Here is an 18,093-nt window from a genome sequence, read left to right as displayed (position 1 = left end):
CATTTATTTCGTTATTTCCTTATTCTTATCTTTTCTTTTATTGATACTGTTCCATTAAAGCTGTTTCAGTTTTCTTTTCCAAACCGTAAAGTCTCTCTCCCTTGTTCTCTCTCCTTTTCCCTTCTGGGAGGGCAGAGGGGTTAGCAGAGAGCGTCTGTCACTCCTTAGTGGCCGGCCCAGCCTCAACCCGTGACACTTGTTTAGGTAAACTCCGGGCTGGCTGCGCTCCCTACCTACGAACACGCACCAGCTGGGGAGCTCTTCAAGTCAAGGCAACGTTGGCACCACAGAACAGGCACAAACCAGCCTAGAAGCAACGGAGGCCGGAGATCAGAGGGTTTCCAATCACAGCAGCAACGTTTCGTGGCAGCCAGCGCGCGTGAAGAGCCTGTTTCAACGCGCTTGATCGAGGCTAGAGCCGCTCGTGAGCCAAGAACGAGGGGCTGTTGGCTCTCATTCGCCTAAGAGACTTCAGTGCCGCACGCAAACGCCGCGGCTTCCAAAAATAACCACGGACAGACACCGTGACCGTTAATTACCGCACCTCTCCCGCCCTGCTGGCTGCAAGCTCACTTACTTGTCTAGGTCCTCGCGCGCTACAGCCATGTGATAGGCACTCTCGAGAGTGAGGACGCCCTGGAAAAGCTGCAAGGCCAGGGGAAGGTTCGTCTCCACGTTCTCAATGGCGTAGAGGGCTGAGCACACGCAGTCTGAAGCAGCTTCGTGGAGGTTCGACGACGTCTTGTCTTGTTGCTGCAAGAAACAAGAAGCAGAAGAGCCCCGGGAGGGGGGGGTTATCTAGGAAATGGGATGGTCATGGGAAAAACTCGGCTGTGGTGGTTCCTGAAATACTTTGTAGAGCTTCTGCGTAGCCACAGCTCCCCCCAACCCACCCCCAGCAGCCCTGCAAAGCTGCGTAACCACCGTGGGGTCAAAGCCGACCCTCCACAGCGGGACCCCGCTGAGTCTTCCTCAAGCGAGGCCAACACAGGAGGGAAAGCTTCCAACCAAAACCCGTGGCAGCTCAGAAGGAAGGGAAACGTGCTGCTGGAAGGAGCCTCGAGTCGAGGATGGAGACGAGGTTTCGCACAAGCACGCGCGCAACGGCCATCGCTGCGATGGTTTGGGGGCGAAGGAGCGGGTTTTGGGCCCCGCCTGGCAGATGTTGTGTGGTGGGTTGGCCCTGGCCAGAATGCCAGGTGCCCACCCAAGCCACTCCATCACTCCCCCTCCTCAACTGGACAGGGGAGAGGGAAAAAAAAAAACCCCAACAGGCTTGTGGGGTTGAGATCAGGACAGGGAGGTCACTCAGCATTTACCGTCACGGGCAAAACAGACTCGACTTCAGGAAAATGTAATTTATTACCAATTAACTCGGAGAGGAGTAATGAGAAATAAACCCAAATCTTAAAACACCTTCCCCCCACCCCTCCCTCCTTTCCCGGGCTTAACTTTGATCCCGATTTCTCTCCCTCCTCCCCCCCCGGAGCGGTGCAGGGGGGGAACAGGGAATGGGGGTTGGGGTCAGTTCATCACTCTGCTGTTCCTGCTGCTCCTTCCTCCTCAGGGGGAGGGCTCCTCACACGCTTCCCCTGCTCCAGTGTGGGGTCCCCCTCACGGGAGAAAGTCCTCCATGACTTCTCCAGCGTGAGTCTTCCCACGGGTTCAGTTCTCCATGAACTGCTCCAGCGTGGGTCTCCTCCATGGGGTGCCGTCCTTCAGGAACCGACGGCTCCAGCGTGAGCCCCCTCACGGGGTCACCAGCAGCCAACCTGCTCCAGCGGGGGCTGCTCTCTCCCCACAGGTCCTGCCAGGAGCCTGCTCCGGTGCAGGCTTCCCACGGGGTCACAGCTTCCTTCAGGCATCCACCTACTCCGGTTTGGGGTCCTCCACGGGGTGTAGGCAGTCATCTGCTCCACCGCCCATGGGCTGCAGGGGGACAGCCTGCCTCACCGGGGTCTTCACCACAGGCCGCAGGGGAATCGCCGCTCCGGCACCTGCAGCACCTCCTGCCCCTCCTTCTGCCCTGCCCTGGGGGTCTGCAGGATGTTTCTCTCCCATATTCTCACTCCTCTCACTCGCTGCAATTCCTGCTGAGCAATAACTTTTTCCCTCTCTTAAATACGTTATCCCAGAGGCGAAAAACGCTGTCGCTGATGGGCTCGGCCTTGGCCAGCGGCGGGTCCGTCTTAAAGCCGGCTGGCATGGGCTGTATCTGACATAGGGAAACTCCTAGCAGCTTCTCACAGAAGCTGCCCCTGTAACCCCCCCGCTACCCAAACCTTGCCACGCCGACCCGTTACCTGTTGGTAGGGCTGGTGCAACGATTTAACAGGCGCTTCCGTGGCTCCCGGGGAGCCCTGAGCAATCCAGGAGGGAGGCAAGACCGGCACACGGAGGAGGAGGAGGAGAGAGCGAACAGCCACGGAACAAAGGAGCAGCCGCCCTTTCGCAGCAGAGCTCAACGCTTTTGGGAAACCACCCGCGGCCCCGCGGGAAGGAGGGAGGAAAAACGCCCCGTTGACAAGTGACAATGACACCAGAAAAACGTCCCGTCCCTGGCGGGGGCGGGGGAGGGGTTTCTGCCGCGGCACCGCTCGGGAGGGGGGGTCCCTGCGGGGATATCGTCCGCTCCTCCTCGCTCCCCACAGGAGCCCCCGTCTGCGTGGATTGAGTGGGCACCAGGGAACAGATGCAAAGGAGGGATCCCGTGGAACACCGGGAGGAGGAGGAAGAGACAATTCCTGCGCTGGGGCACACACAGGTCCCGGCAGCGCTGGAGGAAACCTCCGTCCTCCGGGAATTCCTCCTCTCTGCTGGCTCGCTTCACCGCCCTCCCCGGCGCAGCGGTGCGGGATCCTCCCAACCTGCCTCCTTCACTGGCCTCTTCACCTCTCCCGCCTTCAGACAGGACAAAAAAAAACCCCAACTAACCCAAAAGAAACACCTTCCGTAGTTAATTTCCTAAGGTGAGAGTGTCAGAAAAGGAATAAAATACCATTTTATTGAAAATCCGGAAAGAAAACAAACCCAACCCAAAACGACACTGACTCCAGCGTCGAGCAGATGCGGTTTCTTCAGCAACAGACAACTTTTAAAGCCAAAACTAACCAACGCTCAAGCCCACGAGGACGGCAAACTTCCTCCAACAACGCACTGAACGCCCGTATTTTGCCCAGAGCCCCGTGAAACAATTCGGCTTGGAGCAAGGACCGAGCACAAGGTGTTTCAGACCCAAACTCTCTCTTCTTTCAAAGTCAAAAGTACGCTCAGAAGGACACCTGGCACCTACGCTGGCAGCCCACAGTACTGGCCAGCAGCAGTCACTCCTCGGATGCCGTGGCTTCTGTTTTGCTCTGCCTGTTCTGCAGCCACGACAGAGAAACGGAACTGGGACAGGGTGTCCGCTCAACGCAGGCTCCGAAAGGGAGGGTTAGCGCCGCAGGAGTAAGGAGAACAGATCGAAATAGAAGATCAAACAGTCTTTGAACCTTTTTTTGCCTTGATGTGCTGTCTGCTGGCCAGCGTAGCAACGCGGTTCACCGCGACGAAAGGATCGCTCGGGAAGGCTCCCGCGACCCCACACCGCCGCCTCGGCGGCAGCCCGGCCTCAGCCCGCCACGCCGCGGCGAGCACACCCCCCCGAGCACGCGTTCCTCGGGTCAAAACAGAAGGCGGGCAGGGAAGAGCCACCCTGACGGAGCTGCGGAGCCTCTTTCCTCCACGCCAGGAGCCGAACACGCACGGGTTGGGGGTGTTTTTTTCCCGCCTCTGAAAGCTCTGCCAACGCTTTTTGTCCACCAGCTTTGTCCCCGCAGCACAAAGCCTGAGCTCAGGAGCAAGCAGGCAGGCAGAGGAAAACCTCAAACTTCTGGTTTCGCCCCTGAGAGATCGGCCAGTCTGGGGGGTTACTCGTGTGGATTCCCAGGGCTAACAGGGGGCAGGGATGAAACCCAACTCCAGGGGGTTCCTACGCGGGACAGGAGGGACGAAACCCAACTTCAACACCTCGGTCACTCTTGGCTTTAAAAGCGACGCCACCTCCTGGTACCCAAGGCCCACGACCACCTCATTTCCCCACGAGAAACACTCACCAGCACCTCGAAGAGGAGTGACAGTAACTTGCTGTTGGCCATGAAGGTGCTGTCCAGGACGCCCAGGTTGAACCAGCTCCCCAAGCACCGGAAGATTTTGATGAGCATCTTCTCATCGTTGCCCGTCTTCTCCACGCACGTCATCTACGGCAAGACAGGGGAAGAACTGCTTAGGACCCCAATTCCAACAAGGAATTTCACCAGCAAAATAATAAATACCTTTGGGAAAGCCGTCCTGGAGGCCCTACAATTAGCACCAAGCACTGCCCCCCGCGGATCTCAGGGAGATAGAGGGGGGCTGGGACAGTCGGCAGGGATCCCACCAAGAGGCAGGCACAACTTTCAGCCATCAGGCAGCAAGGTGGAAGCAGAAGGCACCACCTGAGGACGCCCAACACCAGCAGAGAGGACTTCTGCATCTACCTAGGGTGACCGTGTCCCCACGCTGGTTTTGTACCCAGGAACACGCCGGTTCTGCAAACAGCCTCCCAAGAGCTGGTGGACTTTCAGCGCCCTCTCGAAGCCCACGCGAAGCACGTCCGAGCAAGCAGGCTGCTTCCAACATCCCCGTCCCCGAGGAGCCCTGGACTCGGCGAGGCGTAGGGGCAGAGCCAAAAAACCCCCTCGGTCAACTTCAGCTGCTGTCACAGACGCGAGAAAAAGCAGTTCGAGGGGTTCCACTCGTTCCCAGCCCACCAGTTTCCCGCAGGATCCTGTCTCGGACCGGGGCAGCACAGACACGAACGACTTTCACGCATGATAAATCCCTAAACTCGCCCAAATCTCAGCTTAAGATTCCTCACCGCCAAAAAAACCCGCTGCCAAAGAGAAAGGGGGGTCCTGAGGGTCAGCCCTACCCCACCCCGAGGGCAGCCCAGTCGCGCCACCGCGGTGGCAGAGAGGGGACGCGGGGCTGGCAGCAGCCACCTCTCGTTTCCAGCGACGGCCAGCGCTTCCGCCGCACCTAACGGCGCCCCTCACCCAAACCCGCCCCCAAAGGAAGCCCTTGACCTCGCCAGGCGGAGGGAAGGGCGGAGAGGGTGGCCAGGCAGGACCCGGGGCAGGATCCCAGCCTCCCTTCTCCCCAGAAGGGAGCCTCGACCGGCCAAGCGATCCCGCGCACGAGCGCTTCGCTCCTCGCCCGCCGCCTCAGTCCCGCCGGCGGAACGTCCCACTTCATCCCGGCCCCTCTACCGGTTGTTAAACCCCCCATTTTTTAACTCAAGGAAGCGAATTTTGCGTTCAAACCCTACGCAGAAAGTTCAGGTTTGCTCTTCAGGTGGCTAAAACGCCCCGTGCTGGGGTTTACCACGCCCGCTCCAGGCAGCCGCAGAGGAAACGTGAACAAAAAGGGATCCAACACCGGCGCCTCGCGCCGTCTCCGGGCAGGCCGCGAGCAGCCGGAGGGAGGTGACGCGGCCTGTCTCACCGATGCGACAGCCAGGCTTCTCCGAGAGGTCCTGGGAAACGCGCCGAGGGCGGGGGACGGCTCGGAGGGACGGCGCGGGGACTCGAGGAAGGTGACAAGAGCTGCAGAAGGGAGCGAGGACCCGCGCAAAGGCAACTAAGCCTGCGGAAAGAGCGGAGCTGGGCTCCCCTAACGGCTGTGGTGGTAACGGCACAGACCTCTGCTGGGATAAATACAGCGGGTGGGGGCAACAGAGGCTTCTCCAGCAGGGCCTGAGCTGCTGCTGAGCAGGACGTGGCTCAGCCTTGTGTCCTGATGCCTAGGATGAGAGGAAAGGGCCCCAAGCTGCGCCAGGGGAGGTTTAGGTGGAAATGAGGAAAAGTTTCTGCACCACAAGGGCTGTCAGGCACTGGCACAGGCTGCCCAGGGAGGTGGTGGAGTCACCATCCCCGGAGGGAATTAAAAGACGTGCAGCCGTGGCGCTGAGGGACACGGTTCAGCGGTGGACTTGGCAGTGCTGGGTTAACGGTTGGACTCGATGATCTCCAGGGTCTTTTCCAACCTCAACGATTCCGTGATCCCTGATCATCACGTTCCTCTTTCCTTCGGAGTTACCGGAGTAACTCCGGAGAATGAATCCTCCTTCCCAGGCCTCCACGGGAAGAGCCAAAGCCAGACACCGCACAGACACCAAACGTCCACCAGAAATATCCCCCACACGCTCGTATCTCTAGTCCAGATCCTCTCTGTGGCTTTCTTAACCACAGGCCCACAAAACGCAGTGAGGAAACAGCACGGGGACCTTCCGCAAAGGTCTGGGGCCAGCCGTGAACTTCAGCTGAGCCCTCCTTACCCCTGCCCCACCCTTTTCTCCAAATCAAACAAAGGAAAACTGCTGGGGGTTGAGTTTGCGTTGGGCCCCATCAGAGAAGGGGACTCAAGAGAGGGAAGCGACATCGGGGAGGCACCGCAGGTAACATCCGAGAGGCAGGCGGGGAGAAATGGAGCTGGCAGGTTCCACGAGTCCGGAGGAAGAGGAAGCAAGAAGAGAGGCTTCTCTGGGCAGAGGATCAAATCCCAGCGAGGGCATCCCCCTTCTCCCTGGCTCCTGAGAGCCAGCCCCGAGCCCGCCGCCTCTTTCCGCGCAGCCCAGCACTGGGGACGTGCAAAGCTGCTGCAGGCTGAGCTAGAGAAGACACCACGTATCTGTTGAGGAGAAAACACGGTAAAACCAAAGCTCTACAGTGTTGCTCACCAACGAGAGGGAAATCTAAGCAGCCCAACAGCAAAGGGAGAGCGTGATTTGGGGAAAAAAAGCGCTGCAAAACATGGGGCGCTTCACAGGGAGCCTAGAGGATCCCACGGAGGAGCCCAGAGGAGCCTCCGACCTTCCGCAGCTACAACTCCGTTGACAAAGGGCCGCCGAGGCGCAGGCTAGCGGGGCAGGAGGGAGGCGGCTGGCAGAGAGACGGGGAGACCACAGACCCCCCGGCAAGCCGGGGCTGCAGAGCAGAGGCCCGAGGGCTGCCGAGACACGGCGGTCGCCAACGCCCCAAACCTCGACTCCACCGGGAATGAGGGACCCGCCAGGCGCCGCCCAGGGGTGTTTCCGTCTCTAGATCAGCGACGGGAGGCTCTGGGGGGGTACGGCACGCCGTCCGTGGGGAGCCTGAGCCAGGGATCAGGTTGGGTGGGCATGGACTGAGCTCAAACACCACCGGGGAAGAGGAGAAGTCTCTCTGGAGAGGCAGGAGCCAGCAATTCGCCTCAACGCTTCTTCTCTGCTCCCCAAACCCGCCCCGTTTCGGGGCCCACACTAATCTGGGAGAGAGCGAACGGGCCCCAAAGCTTGGAAGAAGAAGCAGGAGGCCGAGCTACAGCCTCCACACTTGGCCAACACTAAACGTGACCCGCAGCTCACCGCCCAACCTCCGCTGGCCGCACGACGGGCAGAAATCTGGCACGTCCTTACGTCTGAAAGGGGCACGAGAAGAGGGAGGAATCAAGAGTCTCCAAGGACCTGAATGCCTTCCTTCGAAGGGAAACAGGGAGACACGTAGAGACGATCCAGAGATCTACGTACCCACACCCATAACGGGCCAGAGTAATTTCTCGCTTAACCCTCAAATGACCCCAAACCACCACAGCCTGCACAGGAATCCAGTCCCAGCCACTACAGGACGGACAGTCCAGGAGACTAAAGACACTTTCCTGCACACGGTGCCGCAAGACAAGCCCCCGCGCTCCGTACCGCCGCCCAAAACAATGCCGGCCCAGTCGGGAGGATGAGAAAGTTATTAAGCTCCCATAATTCGCTCCGTTTTCCAGTCCAGCGCGGACAACAGGGACCTGACTGGGATTTTGAACTGCTTGGAACTGAAAGAGGTAAAACCAGCTTCACAGCTCAGCTTTTTTTCCGATCACATCCAACCCGGAATCATCCAGATCAGCGACGTGGAAGGGGAGAAGCAGCAGCTGCATGAATTTCTTTAGCAGCTGAGCAGGGCTCGGTCTCCTTACCAGCAGAGAGATGACCGTGCTGGAGTAGTACGCCAGGTCTTCGATGATTTCGGTCCGGCGGTTGGCTCCGATGCGCAAGGATCGGCTGTGAACCTCTTCGGGCAGCACCGTGAGGATTTCCAGCAGGAAGGGCAGTGATGTGACATCGTTGCTGTACCTGGAACAGCAGGGAGGAAGGACGGGGTGTGAAGGCGGGCGAGGGCACGTGGCACCCCACGGCCATCGCGCCGCAATCCGGCCGCCGCGGCGGGAGGGCTCGACCTCGCCGCTCGACCCCGCGCCGCGGCCGAAGCGGGGAGGGGAGGAGGGGTCAGCACGGAACAAAGAGAGGGATGAGGGGGGGGGGGGGGGGGGGGAAAAACCCGCTGAGGCTCGGAGAGCCGCGTCCACGTCAGCGTGCAGAGCCGCTCCGCTGCACAGAGCCACGAGCAGCCCCGCCTCCCCCCCCAGCCCATCTCCCCGCCGCGACCCAAGACCCTTTAAATTATTAACCGAGAAAGAAAAGCTTTCCTGCCGCCGGGTTGGGGGGCGCTGCGTGCCTTTTCGGACCACACAGGTCCCCCCCGCTCAACATTTACTCAAGGAACCACTGAAGAGTTTAACGACAGAAACACTGAACTTACTTTTCAACCAGTGTTTGTACGCAGCCTTTCCAAGAAGCCATCTGCAGGGCAAGGTCTGCTATTGCTAAAGCAAGCTGAAAGGGGGAGAAAAGCCACAGCTGAGCGTGCTGCCTGACGAAATCTGCCCCGGAGCAGAGGGGAAAGGGTGCTGCGACCGTCAGGCCTGAGCTCGGCAGGGCTGGCAGGTCACTCCGCGCCGCAGAGGCCGGGGGGGGTGAGCTCACCGCTGCCCTGCGGTGCGCGCAATGCCCGCGGTTAACCGCCGAGCACCCGCCGTCCCCGCGGGGGGACCTTCCCCCCTGGGTTATTTAGGGGCTGGACAGGCAACCTCGCCTCAGGGCGGGGGGTGTCAGACACCCCACACCCCCCCCCCCCCCGTGCCCCAGAAACGTGGGGAGGGTGGGAATGGGATCCCCGAGAACGTGCCAGCACCTCGGGAGAAATCCTCCCCGCTCACCCGGGGCTGGGCAGGTCAACGTTCTGCCCCTCCATCGCAGAGCACAAGGAAAACCCCGGGAGTAGCTCCTCCTCCTCTCAGCCTCTCCGAACCCCAAACAAGGGGATGAAGTCAGTGATTTAATAAAGGAACCACATAACGAAGGAGGGCAAACAATTCTGTACTGGGAGACACGAGGGGGCTGGCTGCAGGCATCGGCCTGGCTGCAGGCATCGGCCTTCCCTGCTCTCCGTGCTGGGAGGGAAAGGGACCAAAGGAGACCAAGGGCTTTGGCTCAAAACAACCCCAGAAGTGACAAAAGCCGGAGGTGGCCACCCCCGGTGTGACCCGCAGCAGCTCTTCGTCCTTCCCCAAGCTGGTGGGTACGGTGAGGAACGGCTCCAGCAGGGCTGCGCCCCAAGCCTGGCTACCAGTCTGCTCCCAACGGCCAGCTGGGACTGAACGGTGCAGGCTTTACCGCTGTCGAGCGGCTCCTTCCCCCGCCCCGTGCTCGGCACCCACCTGGGTGACGATGACCGGCGACAGGTCTTTCAAGTTCTGGATGTGGGACAGCAACGAGTCCCGTAAGGAAGCGTGGGAATCCGTGGGGAGCTCGTAGAAGGAAGTCTGTATCTTCATCTTCATGGTCTGCGCCGCGAAGTAGCACGACTCCACATCCTGACGGATCTGCAGCAGCTGGTCCGAGATCTCCCAGGCGTGGACCTGGAGGCAAACGCACGGCACCCTCAGCGAGCGGGGCAGGGGAAGGCGGAGCGACCCCAGCAGGGACCAGCAGAGAAAGCCCCAATTCCCCCAGAAATCGCAGCCTCTCCCCCCCCCCAATATTTTCACCAGGACAGTCCCCGCCCCGCTGCCGGCACAGCTCAGCCCGCGGGGGCTGGCGAACGAAGGGGCCGGGGCCGTGACACCCCCCCTCCCCGAGGGGTTTAACGAGCAGAGCAGCTTCCAGCCCAGCCCTGACGGCGGCGGAGACGCTCACGGCCTCGGTGGCCACAATCCCTCCAGGAGAGCAGCTCAGAGAGGGGACCTGACGCCCACCCTTGCCGTCAAGAGCGTCGAAAAGAAGGGGTTTTTTTGGGGGGGCGGGGGGCTAAGGCGGGCAATCGCTGCGCCTCTCACACGGCAATAAACCCGGCGAGAGCCCAGCCAGGGACAAAGGGAAGCAGGAGGACGGGATCAAGGGCTCCCCAGATCAAAACGACAACGGGTAAGCGCAAGGCTGAAGCCACTGGGCCCATCTAAGAGCACCCACCGGGACGGGTGACACCCCAGCAGACCACAGACGCGCCGAAGAGCTCGGAAGGGAGCCAGCGACGAGGGAAACCATCCTCTGCCCGGCCTGGCCGGGACGAGGCCGAAGGCTTTGCCCTTTGCGTGGGACCGGGCGCCCCGGGGAGGACCCAGAGGGGCGGCGGGCGGCCCCCGCGCCACCCTCGCCTCGCTGAGAGGGGCCAAGCCCTCGACGTCCCCAGGCAGCGCCGCAGCACCCACTGCGCAGGGTTTGGGGGGCAAAAAAAGCCAAGGCGGGGGAGGAAAGCTTGGCTGGGCCACCAAGCGTCACCAAACCCCACCACGGGACGGCGGGGCCACCGCCGGAGCACGTCGGCACGGTTTGGGAAGAAACCCTCGGGTCTGGGGAGTCCTGGGAAGGAAGGAGATCCGCAGAGGGCTCCGGACAACCACTAAACCACTCTGCCTTTCCCGAAACAGCCACCACACATTCTAGTTTTGGTTAAATCGTTTGGGTTGGGTTTTTTTTTTTTTTTCTCTTAAAAACGAACGTTTTCTTTTTCCAAAACCCCTCGAAATCTGCATTTCTGTGCCTCCTTAAGCTTGAACTAAATCCCCTCGCACGCCCCACCCCGCGCGTGCGACTATCGGACAGAAACCAAGGTGAAAGCGCCCTGGGACTGGAAGGTGGCGGGTATTTCTGATTATTTTTTGTTCTTTGGGGAAGACGAAAGACATTACAGATGGACAAACATGGCACCCCAAAAGGAGGAGTTCCCCAAAAGCCTCGTGCTAACGGCCAGCGAGGCGGGACCCCCCAACCACCCCAGAGGAGGATTTCCTTTATCCACGTCTGTGTGTGTATATATATAAAAATGAAGTCTGTCCAGGTCCAACAGCACAGTGAAAGGAACCATTAAATACATGAATATATTTATATTTATCAATATTTTCTAAAATATTTATATCTATAACATTCAACTAATATACATTAATATAACGAAATCACCTACAGCGCAGAGGATTCTGTCTGTTTGCCGCTAAAAGACCCTTTACAGGCAAAGATGCCGGCGGTGATGCCAGCCACCGCTAGAGGAGGACGTTACCGTCCCTCACGCACTTCCAACCGCCCCGACGAACAGAAATCCCGGGAAAAGCAGCCACCTCCTGGCTCTGCCTGGAGGAAACACCCCCGTGGAAAAGCAGCCCCGGGCTGTCGCCTTCCCTAGTCCCTCACAGCCACAACCTTCTCCTCCTAAGCTTACATTTTGGCATCGAGGAGGGGAAAAAAAGAAAATTAAAACCCAAAACCCCAAGCTTTTGGGCTGTGCCCAGGGCTCACCCGCAGGGGAAGCAGAGCGTTGCGCTGCACCGGGCTGCCCGGCACAGCGGGACTCGGCGCTTAGGCCAAGCCACAAGAGCAGCCGATACCCTGTTGGGGAAAGAAAGGGGGTTTTTTGGTGTTGAAACTCCAGTTTGGGTTGACGAGGTCCGGGAGGCGCCGCAGCCTACCTCCGAGAGCCCCCCTGGCAAGCAAAGGAGAGCTCGGGCAGGGCATCCCCCTGACATAAAACCCCCGCCGTGGTCTTGGATATTTTTATTTCCCAAGCTTCTGCACAAGGGCACCTTGGCACTACCCTCGCCCCCCGCCAAGAGGAGCCACGACAGACCGAGGTCTCGTTTTACCGAACTCGCCGGGAATTTCTGCGCTGCACGAACCTGAAAAGGAGCTGCCGCCTATCGCACAGGGGGAAGGGATGAGGCCACGAGCGTTTGCCAGCTTGTTCGAGACTTCAGGTCAAGGTCAGCACGACCCAGTCCCCTTCCCGGCGAAAACCCAGTCTTTTTTTGCATACGGCACATTAAAATTCTCATTTTGATACCGGCACAAGGCTCAGCTCCTGTATCTACTCCCCAAAATCTCGCTGGAAGACATTTCTACAGCCATCTTAGCCCGTAACGCGGTACCCCAGCTGACTGTCAACTCCGAAAGCCCCCAGCTACAAGACTGACACATGCCAAGGACCCTCAGCCCCCTGGCATCCTCCCATCTCCCCTCCCCTCCTCCCTTCAGCTCAACCCAGACAAAGGGAAGCCAAAAAACTGCAGCTAAACGCCGAAAGAGCCCCAAAAGAGGCGCGGTCGCTGCGCTGGGCTCCCCCCGAGCGGCCGGCGCGTCCATCCCTGCCCCATCCAGGCAGCTCCGCTCTTCGCGGCTTCCACCGGGGCTCGCTCGCCGGGTTTGGAAGCCGCCGCCGCTCGCGATGGCCGAGGAGAGCGTCTTGCTGGAGCTTTTCGGACGAGCTCTTTAGCGGCCTCCAGGCTTTGATCCTTCCTTTCCAGCTGCCCTCGGTGACCCCGGAGTGTTACATCAGCCTTCCCCGACAGCTCCAGCTATTCCTGGCGTACAACGCGCCCATGAAGGACTTCAAAACGGGGAGTAAGAAAAATTTGGAGGCATTTCCGATGGAAACGTCCTCACGGGTTTATTAAGGCTCGCCGGGTAATCCCCAAGCTAGCCATAAATAAAGAGCCCTTAACAACCTGAGCAACCACAACAGCTAGAATCCCACCAGACCCGCTGCGACTCACACCTAAAAACTCTCTCAGCTGTATTAACCAGCACGTATTTTCCGCAGCGTTTGGGATTGAACAGTGACGGACACGGGGGCAGAAAGGGGGGACTCGGCAGGAAGCGTGTACGGAGGGTCTACCAAAAAGCACGCCAAAAAAAATTAAAAAAAAAAAAATCACACCCAGAGAGCGCCAGCTCTGCCACACGAGCGATAATCTAACCGTCTGGGAGCCGCTGACTCCACAAAGACAGCAGAATTATGAATGGTTTCGTGATCACCAACGACTGACGGTACTAACAGAAGCTATTGCCGTGCCCAAAACTCACGGCGGCGCAGTCAGAAACGACATAAACCCTCCAAGAGCTGAAAGAAGTTGGCTTGTGCACCCTCAGACAGCTCCAGCGACGATTACCCGCGTGCCAATCAACGTACAGATAAAAAAAAAATAACCCTTCCATAGTATTTATTAACGTTCTTCGGGGCTTTGAGCACCCTGGTCTAGTGGAAGGTGTCCCTGCCCACGGAACCAGATGGTCTCTAGGGTCCCTTCCGACCCAAACTTCTGCGATTCGGGGAATTTTCTCCAAGGACGCGACGACAAAGCACTTCCAAGGTGTCAGAAGAGAACGATTTGAGAGTGAAGCGTTGACCAACAGCTCGCTGAAGCAGAAAACGCGAGCGAAAAGCGTCCTCCAGACACCATACCACCGCCATCAGATTGCGCAAGGAGGATCTCCACAAACCACCTCAAGTCTTGTGGATTTGGGGGGTTTTTACAGAAAAAAAGGCCGTGTGAGCACGCCGGGGCAGAAAAGGCTGTTCCGCCAGCGTACGCTCCAGCCTGTCGCGGAGGATCTGAAAACAAAGGCTCGTTCCTCACGCTCGCCTACGAACAGGCTCGGCTCCGACGGGATTTCCAGAGAGATCCACGAAGATGAACCAACCCAGGCTGGGCAACACCACCCCCTTCGCTGGCCACGCAGAGGGCGACGCCCCCGAGGGTCTCCTCAACCGTCGCTTCGCCCCAAAAACTGTCCTCACTTCCCAACCCAAACCGTTCTTCACGTTTTCACCGTCTCCCTAACTTCGTTTTGGGGTTCAAAGTTCACTTTTGATCAAGCAATGGAAAACAAACGAGCACAAAGCAGGCAGAGAGCTCAGGCCCTTGGGGCTGAGCTCCGAAGATCATCACCACCCAAAGGGCTTCGGCTTGATGCCCCCGGCAGATCAAACCCGAACGCCTCCAGCCCGGCATTTACCACGGGGATGAAAGACGAGGTGGGTATTTACACGGCTGCAACGGCGAGAGACAAAGAGGTGACCAAGGCGAGCCTGGGGGCTCTTCTTCACACAAAGAAAACACCCTCCCCGCAAAAAACAGCAGCATTTCTTTTGATTTTAACCCGCAGGGAGATGAGAAGGCACGTGTTCAGAGACCTCTTGTAGCGTCAGAACCCCGGAAAGTTGTGACTGAAAACGTTTTCGACCAAGATCAAACGTATTTTTCACCATTTCGCTGTTTGCTTTCTGCAGTTCCATCGCTTTTCTGCGAGGAGAGAGGACCGACGCCGAGTTTCACCGTGCTGGTGGCATCCAGAGGGCCGAGATCATCAGCTGGAGGACGGGAGCGTTAAGATTCATGAGCGAAGCGTCAGAGTAGCAAGCTTTAAATAAATAAAAACCTTCTTCCGAGAGAGGGGCAAGAAAAATGCACCTGAGCAGAGCGAGTAACCCCACGCCCAAACCAGCCACCGCTCCACCAAACCTCCCAGCCTCGCCCTCCCAAAGCTCGTCCACGGAAGCAGCCGCGTGCCCCCACGTCCAGGCCGCTCTTCGGCGCTCACGACGCTGCCGCCCGAGCTCTTACACCAGCACAGACTTGAGGCGAGAACCTCGGTGCGAAGGGCCGCGGAAACGGAGCTGGCGAGCCGTCACCGTTCACGGAGAGAAGAGCTGGGAGGTCTGCAGGCAGAAGGAAGTTCAGAAAGGATCCCAAAGGGGAGGCTGGAAACCAGGAGGGGCTCTCCAAGCGAGGTAACGTTGCCTCTTCTGCTCCAAAGAGGACGCGCTGCCCGAGAGGCAGAAGAATTTTAGGTAGGAGGACACATCTACCAGCCTTGGTGCAGAACCAAACCTCCCCCCGCTCAGCTCCAGTCGTGGGCCTGGGACCCAAACCACAGCGTTTCCACGCCAGAAATCTCCAGGAGAAAAGGGACCGTCGTCACCTTCCCTGCAGACACCTCACCGGTTCTCCAGCCCCCGCAGAAGCACCTTCTGGCCCCGGGACTACGACGTGACCATCCATAAGGCAACGAGCTTAACGCTACAGCTCCTGAGGGACGTGACTGGTTCCCACCACCTCCTCCTCCAGGCCCACCACCTGCCAGAAGCGACATCGGTTGGGCTGGCGAGACCCCGGAGATGGAGAGAGGGCGGTGAAATGGGCACCACGTCCTTTGAAGGATGAGGGCTGGGCAGGGAGACCAAGAATGGCCAGGACACCTCGAGAGGTGCCGGCATGGGATGGAGCGTGGCAGGAAGCATCCCCGAAAACCTGCACTTGGCTTTGACCAGCCTGAGTCTGAAGACAGACGAGGGTCCTGCACGAGCGTCCACCACCTCCCTTCAGAACGTGAGGCACCAAAAGACTCGAAGAGAGGCGAATTTTAAGACAATTCACGGAGTTTCGCTCTCCACATCTAACCAAGTGCCGACGGCTCTAAGCAGCTCTGGAGGCCCGACCGCTCCCCAACTTCCCAAACCAGTTTAGAACTAGATGGGCACCAGAAACGAGCAAGTTCCACCAGAATTTAATCTCCTAGCACAGAGCAGAGGACCACGAGTAAGAGGGAGGGATTCAGTGCTGCACCACATCGGGCGCCAGCGCTGGGGGAGAGAGTCCACAACAGCTCAACTTCGCTCGTTCCAGCCAGAAACCTTCACGGACAAGTCTTTCTGGAGAAGCCAACCTGGGAGAAAGGAGCATCCAGTCATGGACTAGTGGAAAGGTTACACAAAGAACAAACCTTCCACCTACACAGAAGCTGAAGCACCAGCCAGAGGAGCTCCTAACGCAGCCCTAGATTCTACGGATCCTCTTTAGGCAAAGGCTGGCTCGAGCCACAAAGCTGTGAAAACAGGGGAGGCTTCACGCTCGAAAAGCGGCCACAAAGTGTTTCTCTTACACCCCGGCCTTCTGACAAAGAGCTGCCTGTTTCCATTCTTCGGTCAAATGGTACCTCCAGTTGCCCAAGGTCACCATGCCCAAGCCAAGCCAGCTGGCAAACCCGCTCTGCTATGGAGCAGCCTCTCCCTGGGGCCTCACGCTGGCTCCTGAAGGACGGTTCGAACGGACACCCCCGCGCGGAGCTCAAGCGAGCTTCAGGCGAAGGGAGCGCGCTCAAAGTCAAGCCTTCTGCTCAACAAGGCTTTGAAGAGGACTTAGGGAGGCCAGCAAAGGTAGACACCTTCCAGCGGACAGCCTGCCGGCCAGACTCACTGTCGAGAAGGCAGCTTGTGCGCTGGAGTCGTGGTTTCGCCACGAGGGCGGGATTGATGACGGAGTCCAGCAAAGATCCCCCAAATCTCCTTTTCCAGCCCGGCAAACGTAAGGAAGAAATGGGCCGGTCTGAGAGACGGATACCAAAAGAGCACAAAGATGAATTTTGAGTTGTGGGCGCTGGGAGAATCAAGAGCTTCCAGCTCAAAAGGCAAGTACGTGGTGGGCCTTTTGGTAAAACCTTGCCGCAGCGGCAGCGTTTCCTTCTGAACCTCCACCAACAAGTTTAACTTGCATTTCCCCCCCCCCCCCCCAGATTATAATCTCATGCCCCATCCCTGAAAGGATTCAACTGCTACCGTAGGCGATCTCTACCGTGGAAGGTTTACATCGTAGCAAGGAAGACTTTGCTAAGACAGCAGAAACCCCTAAACCCTTAGAACTTCCAACCAAGGTTGGAAGCAGCAGACCCGGAGGTGTCTGGTCAAACCCTCTGCTCAAAGCAGAAGCAACTTAAGTCAGGCCCATTCAGGGCAGCTGTGAGTGTCTCCAAGGTCGGAGATCTCCTTTACCCTGGTCTTCGTTCCAGGGTTTATCCACCCCAGCGTAGCCCAGGGGCAACGTGGTCTCCTAAACCCCGAACCACAACGTTGCTTCCCAGCTGGTGGTCCCAGAGCGACCCGCGATTGCATCCGGGGAAAGGACTTTGAACTGGCTCTTGCTGAACCGCCCGAGGTCCCCGTGAACCCGTTCCTCCACCCACCGAGGTCCCTTGGAAAAGCAGCCCCGCCTCCAAAGCACCAAGCACACCTCCAGCGTGGCACCATCCATGAGTGGGGCTGCATCTCTCCCATCATCCAGGTGATCATTGAAGACATCCAGCAGCACCCACGCTGTGCTGAAAGCCTTGTTAAACATCAAGGAACCCGACATCCACTGCTCTCCCCATCCACCGCGCTGGCCATCTTATCACAGGAGGCTACTTGGTTGGTCAGGAAACTTGTCTTCTCCACTGGTAGCCCAGAAGACACAGCTTTCTCTCTGCCACAGCCTCTTCTACCCACTCCTTTTGGCCAGATACGGGCCAATTTCTTGACGTGCAGCGCTGGAGGCTTCAAAAACCCCAGGACTAGCATCCGCAGAGGACTTGGGCCAAACACAACGCTGCCGTTTGGAGCACCTCGATGCCTGGGCAACAGACAAAGCGCCTTCTGCAGAGGGTGACTGAGGTCTCCCCTCCGCGTGCCGGCACCCAGACCCTCTTCCGGAGCTCTGTCAAGATCCCACCACCTCTCAAAACTCCATCCTGCAGGAGGGAGGGTTACCTCCAGCTCTGGCGAGGGTGGCCACACTCTTTACATGAGCAGCTCATCTCCGGAACGACACTTTTAAACCCATCCTTCCTTCAGATGTGCCAAAACAGCTGGAAGCAGCTGTCCCTCCGTGGCAGCCACCCATGCACAATTGCCCAGTACAACTGGCCAAGTGCCCCAACAGACCAAAAAACCCCCATCAGATCAAGCCCAGTAACCCCGTCCTTGGTTACTGGGATAACCAGTCACAAGCATTCTTGCCCAAGCCTGGGGATTCCTCATTGATACTGGTTTGCTGGCAATCTGAACCACGAGGTTTGGGTCCGGCTAAAGCCTTGTTGACCAGGACGGTTTGAGCGACGGCCACGCCGCC

The 18,093-nt window shown here is 58.6% G+C and overlaps 1 protein-coding gene across 1 annotated transcript in view; it reads right to left on the bottom strand.

Moving 5' to 3' along the window:
• Positions 1 to 18,093, bottom strand: part of TNPO3 (transportin 3) — a 41,371-nt gene that overhangs the window by 16,964 nt on the left and 6,314 nt on the right. Inside the window, 5 exon segments of the mRNA XM_086475272.1 lie at positions 578 to 753; positions 4,095 to 4,238; positions 8,023 to 8,179; positions 8,646 to 8,719; positions 9,604 to 9,804. Of these exon segments, the coding sequence (XP_086331398.1) occupies positions 578 to 753; positions 4,095 to 4,238; positions 8,023 to 8,179; positions 8,646 to 8,719; positions 9,604 to 9,804 (752 nt within the window).

Source organism: Leptosomus discolor, chromosome 1 (genome assembly GCF_034619465.1).
Source record: "Leptosomus discolor isolate bLepDis1 chromosome 1, bLepDis1.hap2, whole genome shotgun sequence".
Taxonomy (NCBI): domain Eukaryota; kingdom Metazoa; phylum Chordata; class Aves; order Leptosomiformes; family Leptosomidae; genus Leptosomus; species Leptosomus discolor.
This window is presented reverse-complemented; position numbering and strand designations above follow the sequence as displayed.